The sequence below is a fragment of the Jaculus jaculus genome, chromosome 2, assembly GCF_020740685.1.
Source record: "Jaculus jaculus isolate mJacJac1 chromosome 2, mJacJac1.mat.Y.cur, whole genome shotgun sequence".
In the NCBI taxonomy this organism is placed as follows: domain Eukaryota; kingdom Metazoa; phylum Chordata; class Mammalia; order Rodentia; family Dipodidae; genus Jaculus; species Jaculus jaculus.
Genome location: NC_059103.1, coordinates 195,825,837 through 195,835,959, shown reverse-complemented (window position 1 = coordinate 195,835,959; position 10,123 = coordinate 195,825,837). Strand labels below are relative to the sequence as shown.

Sequence of the window (10,123 nt, the reverse complement as noted above, 5' to 3'; positions counted from 1 at the left end):
CTGCCCAACGCTAGAGGATTCTTCCAACTCAAGAAGTCCTAAAGTATGCTCCCGTTTAAATGCTTCCCAGCTTCCCACCCAGCCTACAGCACCAACTTATTTCGCCACGTGAGCTCCGACCATCCAAGTGAATTTGCCCGCTGACATGAGAAAAAGGGCAAGGGTCCCAGTCTGTCAAAGATGCTACCTAATAATTACAGCCCGTCTGCCTCTTCTGTTCCCAGGAGGCTCTAAGCCCTAAGTTACAAGACCTTCACGTCACAACCTGGCCAGAAACAGGGAGGCAGGAGGCATTCAAAAGCAATTCACCACACCTCTTTACGAAACCAGATTTATTAAAATTTCTCTACAAGTCAGCAACGGTGTGCTACTGTCGCTTACACACACACACACACACACACACACACACACACACACACACACGCAGAACCTAGTGTTTGTAGCTGTCCTAGCGGACATCCCAGCCATTCCGAGTCCTCAGACGGGGAATGTATCACAGACACAAGAGTCGGGCATCAGTGCCACAGAGGCCTGTCCTCCCTCCTCCTGGAGGCCCACGATCCCGTCAAAGGTCGTACTGCCCACAATCATTCACATTTCACGTGGCTCTACACACGCAGGTTACTCACACACACACAAGACACGACGAGCCTCAGAGCCAAACAACATCAAGACGTATGTATAAAAGGTAAAGTATATGTACAGATATAAAGTACACAGTACGTGAGGTATACACGGCATTCTCACAATGCATGTTAGTAGTCTGCCTAGGCGGAGCCCTTGAAGATAGATGCCTGCCCGCTTCTGCGCCATTTCTCAAAACACAGTATGTTTTGATACCCGTTTAACCACCTGATTTCAGCACTGTCCCACAGCGCGTGCAATTTCATGGGTCCTTGGTTTCTATTTTATTTTTTTTTAATGCAACTTGCAGTTTCTCTGAGAAGGGTTATCTTTTGTAGGGAGTGAGTTTCTGTCTCCAAAAGCGTACAAGCAGAGGCCAAAAGGTGAAGCGGAGGTTTCTGGCAGGCAGCAAAAAGTTGGTGAGTTTGAAAGTCCCTCCCGGCTAAGTAGTTGAGGTTCACTCTTGTCACTCCAGAAGCGGCTACAGCAGATGGTTTCATAAACCACATGGCATGTGAAATACCAAGAACCCACCATGCAAAACTGTACACCCAAGATGCCAGAGGCACACCGTGCCCGTGGGGGAGGGGATCCAGTATCCCGGAAGTTAGTCTGAGGATCTTCTGAGAATGCCCTAGTTTACTTGCTTCTAAGCACAAAGATGTTTGATTTGCTCCTGGGAGAGCACGGGTGGAAGTTTCCTCACCTTCCTCCTCTTAGACAAAATGTTCCACTGTGAGATGGTCTTAGGGGGAGAAGGTCCAAGTCTGAGTCCTAACGTACATGAGGGGAGCCTAAAAAGCTAAAGGTTTCCAAGTGACCAATTTCTTTTTAACTGCAGTCTGTTTGAGCTCAGAGGTCTAAAACAGCCAGGAGTTGTAATCTCTTAATACATTTCCACGATCAGTTGGTAAGTGCTTTCCTAGCTGCAGGGTGCAGGTTTCGAGGTTGGGGGGGTGGGCATAACTGCATATGAGGTCTTGACAGAATATGGAGGAGAACCTAGGTTCAGAGTCCAGGCATGCTCCTGAGCTTCTGAACCAATCTACTCCAACAGCAGAGAGCCATGGGCACGTAATGAGTGTAGAGAAAGGATGAGTGTTAGGTTAAAAAATAAACAAAAAATAACTTGCTAGTCAGAGAAACTGCGGCAGCATGTCTGGCTACTACCAAAGACGAGTTCAAAGATGGCAGGTTTACAGGCCCAAATTATTTGTCACTCCATTGAAATAATGTTATTGCCCCAAAATGACATTGTGCGATATGTCTCCTTTCCCACGCTAATGTTCAAGTTCACTTCCCTTAACCACGTGGCTTAGGATGTCGGTCCGCTCCGCTAGCTTCAAAAGGTGAGCCACCCTTCAGATGTGACAAAGGGATAGCCTATGACAGTTCATTAAGAAGGGGACGATCTGCAGAGCAGCCGATCCGTGCGTAATCCGATGCTGCTCAAATCAAGTCACTCATGCTGTGCTGCAGCCGTGGATCCGGCTGACGCTGTGCCAGAGGGCCTGTCCATCTTTAGAAATGGAAATGCCATGTGTGAGAATCATGAGGTTTCTGAGGTTTTTGGGATTAGCAGAAGAAGGAACTAATGTCACAGTCCTCCTGGTACTCGGGAACAATCTGGTCTGAAGTTCCTATTTCTGAGTCGACATAGCCAGGTTCCAAGACAGACTCGAACCAAGGATGGAGTAAGATTTCGGGAGCAGTAAGTCTCTCGGCAGGCTCCCGTCTCAGGAGACTGCGGATGAGACACCTGGCTTTGGGGGAGATGTGCTCGGGAATGCAAAACTGTCCACGGCGGATTTTGGAGAAGAGGGCACTCGGGTCTGAGTCATGGAAGGGGTATCGTCCCACCAAAAGGGTGTAGAGCATCACCCCGAGGCTCCAAACGTCCGCTGCCTTGCCAGAGTAGGTACCAGTGGTGTTGAGGATCTCAGGGCTCACGTAGGCTGGGCAGCCATGTTTGTCAGACAAAGCGTCGTCTTCACCTTTGATTATGTGAGTATCTTCCAGACTCTCCAGTCTGAGCTGGGTTCTGCAGGAGAGGAAATGAGCCATTACTTCCAGAAAACAAGGCCTCCCAAGAACAGCGCCCAGGGGCACTAACAGCCAATGCCCCAGGAATGCATTTACCCCTTCATCTACTAAGCAGTGCCCTGTGAGCCCTCAGGACGGGTGATTTCACAAACCAATACAAACTGCAATAAATGTTTGCAAAGTATTGAGAGAGCTGCCCAGGGTGGAGGGTATGATGCAAAGTCCCAAATAGTATTCGTGATGCTAACCCTTCTAAGAGATATCCTAATAGGGTTACACAACTGGCAAAGTTCACATTGCAGAACTGGGAGCTGGTCTCGGGGAAGGCTGACATTTTCTACAAAAGCTTTCAGGAGAGAGTAATGTGTCCTTCCTCAGGGAGGGCCTGAGCATTCCACAAGCCACTCCCCCTCTTCTCGTGACACTGAACCAACAGCCCAGGCTACTCAGACACATGCTTCGCATTACTGAATATGGAGCCCAAGGTAACTATCACAATGCCCACCCCGATAGATACACAGAGAGACCTGCCCACCTGCATCCCAGCTGTGATGACGATGACGGGAAATTTGTGAGGAATGTCAATTTCATTTACTGGGGTGTTTTGCTACAAAGACCACTTAGCCCCCTCAGAGGAGTTATGTGAGCAAAGAAGTGGAGCTGGTGGTTTTGAGGGCTGCACAAGACCCTTAAACACTCCTGCCTTGAAGCCCCCAACCTCTAGGACTGCAGATCAGGGCACACAAGTATTTATTCTCCAGGAGGGAGGGAGTCTTCTGTTCTTAAGTCTAAGAAGTCGCCAGGGAATGTGAAGCAAAGACCGAAATGGAATGAAACAAGAGTCTGGAAAAATCTTTGGTCACAAACACTATTAGGAAGCTGCAGGTGCCTTCTTATTCAGAGCCAGCCACCCACATATCCTGGATCCCCCAAAGCCAAGGCCACATGGGGCACCTCTGATATCCGGTTCTTGCTTCTGTGAAACAGCCCTATTTCGGTAAGTCACTTGTTGTGAAGTTATATGCAAACATCTTGTCAATTGCTTTTCCTCTTGAAGGTCTGGTGTTTCTCTCTCTCTCTCTCTCTCTCTCTCTCTCTCTCTCTCTCTCTCTCTTCCAGCATTCCTATTCTCTGGAGTGTAGTATACATGTGCTAACTTCGCTATGTCCTCAGCATGACCTCCTTGTCGTTATGTAAAATACCCATTGGTTCTGTAAACGGAAAATATGACTCAACCCACACTGTCTGCCCCTGATTGGCTCATGTAGTACTAAAACCCTGCACCTGTGTTGGTTACACGAATAGCGTCAGCCTGCCATTGCTTAACCCTCGGGTTGCCAAACCCCATACCCAAGACATTGGCCTATGCAATACAGATTTCAAAAGCTAGTGAGGAGGTGTGTAAGGCATGTTTGGGGGGGGGGGCTAAAAAAACGCATCCCCATATCAAAGACACATGTTCCGGGAACTGGACACCTCTTCATTGTCAACAGTTTGCTTTTCTTTGCTAATCAGATAGTGCAAGGTCAGTCACAAAGTCATGCTTCGCTGGGTACTTTTTAGTGTGCTCCAGAGTAAGTAATGGGGGGGGAGTTAGTCACGGGTGACTAGATACAATAAAATAACTCACTCCCACCTTGACAGCTCTATAGGATTACTGCTTTTCATCTTCCTGCCAAGGATGTGGTCCACCTCTTCGAATGAGCTATGGCCTATCTTGTGCTGCTTCCTGAACTGTCTTGTTGAAACCTCCACCTCAAATCTTAATGCCTCATTATTCCCTTATCAAGCACATCTTGTCCCTTTATGAGGCAAGCCAAGGTCTATATTTAACAGCCCGTTCTGGCCAACTTCCATTTAATATTCAAGGTGGCTATTTTCTCAAGATTTAGCCAATGAGAGGTTTAAGCATGTGAGCAAACTACGGAGGTCCCCGGCTGAACGGGAATGCAGTGTGATGGAGGTGTCTGCCCACACGATGGTCTAATGGGCTCTGTGGTGCCTGCACAGAACTACTTGGTATAAGCAAGGATATGACAACTCAGACAGTACTCTCAAGGGTAGGTGAACATCTTTAGCCCAGAAGGGCAACTTTTCTGGCAGCAACGGAAAGAAATCTGACCCTGGGTAAGAAGCAGGGACGAGACTGTTAACACCAATGTGTTGCTAAGGCTCTATCTAAGAGAGCACAGAGAGAACCAACCGTGGCCATGACTTCTAAACACTAAACCAGGGTACTACATCTGAGCCCTTGGGTGCATTCTGTACCAACATGGCACCGAACCATATACCCCAAACCTTCGTTTTGGCTCCAAAAGGACACGGGAGACCTGTGGTGGACGCTCACCTCTCCTCTGTGGAGAAGACGAATTTCCTAAGCTTCAGGTCCCCCAGCACAATGGCCGACTGGTGGCAATGGGCAACGGCGGAGACAATCTGCTTGAAGAGCCGGGCGGCCTCCTCTTCCCGCAGCCTCTTGCGACTTCGTACATAGGAGTGCATGTCCCCAAAGTCCTTTTCAGAGAAGACATAGGCCTTGGTTTCCCCAAGGATCACTTCCACAATGCCAGTGATGTTTCTGTGCGAGGGCAGCTGGATGTAAGGCCTGATCTTGTCCTGGTAGTGTTTAATGGGAAACACCTGCAGAAAGAAAGCGACCTGTTTAGGGGGCTGGAAATGCAAGGAGCTGCTCCCAAGCCCAGAGGCAGCTGGTGGATGGCTTCGATCTCCTCTTGGGGTGACAGGGAGCCACATCCACGCATCTCCTCGCCTCCACCATCCCATCTGTTCCAACTCCAGCTGCCCCTAACATCCTTACAACCAGTCACACCTACGACTGTGTGGCTAGCAAACACCCAAAGAGTTCCCTCTTCCGTTTGATGATTTAAGAGCGCTTTTTCTTTTTTCTGCACATACTCTGTCTTCCAGGAGCCATCAACTTCTGGGAGCCAAATCCCTCTCCTGCACCAATGCTGACGGAAAGAAGGCCAGCCATCTGCAGGGGTGAAAAGCAGTTGCTGGACGCGCACGCCTCTCCTGCAGACCCAGAGGGCTCCCCACACACAGCGGGCCAGGAATGCGGTGACTCTGCAGCCTCCAAGGGGAAGCCAGGGCCGCAAGCATGCAGGGCTGTCATTAGTCAGAAGGAACAGATGACTTGGAAGGAGAGACTGTGACAAGGCAGCCTTAAGCAACCTGCCTACAGTTGTGACTCAGGTGCAAGCAGCCCTGGAGTTACATTCTCACAGGAGGGGACGGGTGCCTCTGAATGGTCTTTTTCATCTGTTTGTTTACCACAAGCCCCCCCCCGGCTGCCCCGCCCCCAAAATGGGTACTAAGACTACTAAGAAGCTGGCTGGTCTCTTTAAGGGCCTTTTGTTCAGTCCAGTTACTCATATCCTAGACTCAACTGGAAATGGTGACACACGGGCTGTCACCATCTGGATTCAGCTATTATCTGCTCGGAGGAACTGGAAGGGGTTGCACAATGACCCAGACCCACCCCATCTCTGATTCTCTGGCTTCTCTGTCACCAACTGGAAAAAAAAAATCTCTCTGCTGCCCTCTCCACCCGTCCCATTCACCCCACTAGATACAGGCTTCTCCCAAAATTCTTCGCAGCTCTGTCACAAAGAAAAGATCCCCCCCCCACTCCAAAACTGGGCCTGATTCCTGCTTTTGAAATTTCACACGGGTGGACAGTAGGTGGCAGCAGCAAGCGGGGTGAGGGGGCGGGAGGTTGGTTCAGGTGAGTTGCGGGGAAACCCAGGACTACTTGAACTCGGGGAGAATGAAAAGAGCGGTCTTCGATTTTAGGTGTGCCCGAGTCGTGGGTGACCCGCTCGCCCGAATCCGCCGGCGCCGGCCCGCCGAGTCTACGCGCGCGCCGCACGGGCACCCGGCGGCTCCGGCTTTTCTAATGGGACCTCCCGACGTTCCAAAGAAAATCGCGCGCCGGGAAGTAAAGTGAATGGGAGCCGCCGCCGTGAGCTTTCCAACATCCCTACACCAGCCAAATGCCCGGCCTGGTCTGGAAGACCGCTCCAGACTGCTCCCAGCAGACGGTGGGGGTTTCATCCGAGCGCGGGTTCAAGCCGGAATCCCCTGGGCAGGAGCCCAGGTACCGTGAACCTCCGGCCAGCTGCTGCGCCCAGCCCGGAGAGGCACTCACTGCAGGGCGTCCTTCCAGGACTGGGGAGGAGGGGGGCAAGGGGGGAATGAGAACAGGGCAATGGCATGGCTCTGGAATCCACTGCGATTCCACAACGTAGATGGAACGCCGTGCGCTAGCTAAACTAAGCGCCTAGCACAGGAACACAGAGAAAAGCACTTGAACCCTGCACTTCCTCTAGACCGCCAAACCCCAAGCAATACCACTCCGCGGGAAACCCCTCGATCTCCCAAAAAGGCAAACCTGCCCAAACGCTGCCTTCTCCGGGTCACCGTCCCCAGGCATCTCTGTGGATCACTATGCCCCACACCCCTGGCCCTAGCCCGATCCCGGGATGCCTACCTTGCAGCGCAGTTCGCGACCGGTGTGGATGCACAGCGCCCGGGACACATGGTCGCGCTCGGCCAGGGGCAGCAGCAGGTAGTCGGCGATGCGGCTGGGCCCGGGTGCGCTCCCGCAGCTGCCGCCGGTCCCCGACGACGCGGCGGCCAGGGGCTGCGGGCTGCAAGGCGAGCCCGGGGGGCTGAGGTAGTCCGGGGGGTTGGAGCACTCGGTGAGGCGCGGGCACTTGGCCGCCACGGCCGCCGCATCGTCAGCGTCCAGCAGGCGTTTGGCCGGGGTGCCGCGGGCGGCTGGGAGCATTAGGGCCGGTCCGCGGGGTTGCGAGGCACCGCTCAAGGCAAAACGCACGGGACCAACCCTCATCGCGTCCCCGGCCGAGGCAGCCCCGGCTTTGTACGTCTCCGGATCCGCGCGGGAAGATCCTTCGTCCTGGGCGCCGGCGCTCCGACTCCTTCCAGCCCGCAGGATGGAGTCTGCACACCGGGCTCGGAGCGGTCCCCCAAAAGGAACGAAACGGGAGTCGCTCGTGAGCGCTGGCTTTGCACGCGGGAAGCACACCGGCCGCACGTCCGGGGGTCGGAACCCGGCTTGGGTCCCCGGACCCCCGCGGGTTCCAGTGCCGAGCGCTTCGCGTTAGGGGAGGCTATTGTTGCCCAGGCAGCCGACGATCCGATCCGGGAGGTGAACACGGTCAGCGTTCCCAGGGGCCGGAGCAGCGAGGACGGGATCCACAGGCTCGGCGGTGGCACGGAGCAAATGCACTTCCCAAAGCAATTAGTCTCGTGCAAAAAAAAAAAAAAAAAAAGCCAGAGGAACTTTTCGGCGGCGCGCGGGATCGTGCGCGCTGCTGGGCTCGGGGCGTGTGAGCGAGCGAGACGCGCTCGGAGAGAGTGACTGAGTGTGAGTGAGTGTGTGAGCCGCACTGATCCCGGCCAGGGCACTCCTCTCCTCCTTTTCCTCCACCTCCTCCGCCTCCCGGTGACTCACGCTGTATACACACACACACACACACACACTCACTCACTCACAGGCCGGGCTGTGTAAACAGTTGGGAAGCCGGGTTGTGCAATGAAGTGGCTGCGACGACTCCGGCCCCGTCTCCGGGTTAGCAGTCACCGGAGAGGAGGGAGGAGACTGGGGGACGAGGAGGTGGAGTTAGAGGTAGGGAGGACGGGGGTGGCCCCAGGGCAGGGGATGCTCCCGGCGGCGGCGCGCTCCCGGCGCAGGTGGTACCTCGAGGGCCGTTCCGGGCGCTCGCGCACACACACGCCCCCCAAGGCTAGGCTGCGCAGGAGACTGCGCGCGCCCTCCCTCGGCCCCCGGCGCACCGCGCTGGAAGCCGGAGGAGGGGGCGGAGGAAAAGTTCCCGTGACGTCAGGGTCCCGGGAAGTGGGCGGGACCTCGGGGGGGCCGGGGTGGGGGTGTGCGGGGGGGAGAACCAAGCGATCACTGATTGGTGCGCGCGCCTCATTCACACAACACAATGGACTGCGAGCTCCGGGCTGGGCTGGCGCGCGCACTTTGGGGTGGCCCTGTGCAGTGGCCGCTGGTCGCGGAGCCCAGTGATTTTCGCCTCTTTTTTGGGGAGGGGATACCTCGCCAGCGCTGTGCGCTTGGGGAGCTCCGGTTGGTTGGAACCGTGGGCACCGCAGAGTCCCGACTATGAAGTCAGTGGAAGGGGGGGGAGAGGGAAGGTGATGAATTCCAGAATCAGTCATTCACCCCCACGCGGTAGTTCCGGGGAAGACCTGTGCGTGGTAATCAATGTGGGTTTTTTTTCCCCCCTTTTCCTGCCCCCTCCCAGCTCTAATCCCTAGCGTCTGTTCGCTTCCACAAATAGAACCTTCTGTTGGATGAAATAAAAGCAAACACTGGGCCTTCTGCGCTGCCTCCACCTCCACGCCCCTCCCGCGCCTACCGCCCGCCCAGATTGCACGGAAATAGCTTCTCCAGGCTCCCGGGCCGCCCCTTCGCGGTGACTCGCCCAGAGCCAGCTTCCTGAGCCCGGCCGGTGGGAAACAAAGGATGTGGGGAGCGGGCGGAAGGGGCCCACGTGGCCGCCACCGGATTCCTGTCCCCTCCCCGCCTCCGCACGCGCCCTGGGGTCTGGGGCGGCGGTGCCGGCCTGGTTATCCGGAGAGATGGAGCAAGTGACGCCCGCCACCTGCCCCCGGACAAGGTCATGTGTGCAGTCTCATGAAACTATGGCAGGCTTCATGTGCAGTTCAAGAAAAGTAACTTGGAATCTCATTCTGTGCCTTTTGTTTTCTTTTAAGAACCAGGTCGGTTTGGAGTCCCAGGACACCCAAGCACAGCTACTTATTACCAAAGTCCTTACTTGGCGCTTCTGCTAAATACTTAATTTCCTAAAACCAGGTCAAACCCAAGAATAAATCCTTTTCATTATTAATTCTCTTTTCATTCAATAAACGCTAATTAAGCCTCTCCAAGAGCCAGGCGCTGTGGATTAAAAGATTTAAATTGAAACAGTAATGATAGTTGGCATCAGTTGAGGCCTACGGGACTCTGGGCCTTTTTCTTAGCATTTCCCACGTGTCATTTCACTTTAGTTTTACACCTACTTTGGGGGTTGTTGTTGTTGTTATTATTATTATTATTATTATTATTGCCCTATCTCACTGCAGCCAAGAAAATTGAAGTTCCTTGGTGTGGTTCAGTAACTGTCCACTGGGACCGTCAAGCTTCTTAGGAGCTCTGGAGAGATTCCATTTTTCAGAGAAAGGAGTCAGGGAGGCATTGGATTTGGGGATTATTGGAGCTGCTCAGGGAAAAGACATAAAAGTTGGTTGGTCAGTGGGGCAGGGATGCAGAGAAGGATGTTGAGCCTGCTGAGGGACCATAGTACTGTCCTGTGGTCACCTGCGGTTTTCAGCCTTCCAAGATTCTCTTCTGCAGGGTGGTGAGCTCAGCATGGGTCTGTAG

The 10,123-nt window shown here is 53.9% G+C and overlaps 1 protein-coding gene and 1 long non-coding RNA gene across 3 annotated transcripts; one reads left to right on the top strand and one right to left on the bottom strand.

Moving 5' to 3' along the window:
• Window positions 1-317: 317 nt before the first annotated feature.
• Window positions 318-8,236, bottom strand: Trib1 (tribbles pseudokinase 1). 2 transcript variants are annotated; one of them, XM_004661343.3, is made up of 3 exons: window positions 7,181-8,236; window positions 5,015-5,307; window positions 318-2,665 (listed from the first exon to the last, which is right to left on the bottom strand). In XM_004661343.3, exons 1-3 carry the CDS (start codon window positions 7,541-7,543, stop codon window positions 2,200-2,202), a joined length of 1,122 nt encoding a protein of 373 aa, XP_004661400.1. In that variant the 5' UTR covers window positions 7,544-8,236; the 3' UTR covers window positions 318-2,199. The 2 variants fall into 2 exon arrangements, with proteins under 2 accessions (XP_004661400.1, XP_045000372.1); XM_045144437.1 differs by lacking the exon at window positions 7,181-8,236 and adding an exon at window positions 5,584-5,724.
• On the top strand, window positions 8,192-9,590 carry LOC123458829. The gene is made up of 2 exons (XR_006635798.1): window positions 8,192-8,341; window positions 8,985-9,590. It is a non-coding gene; the product is annotated as an uncharacterized LOC123458829 (long non-coding RNA).
• The last annotated feature ends 533 nt before the right edge of the window (window positions 9,591-10,123 follow it).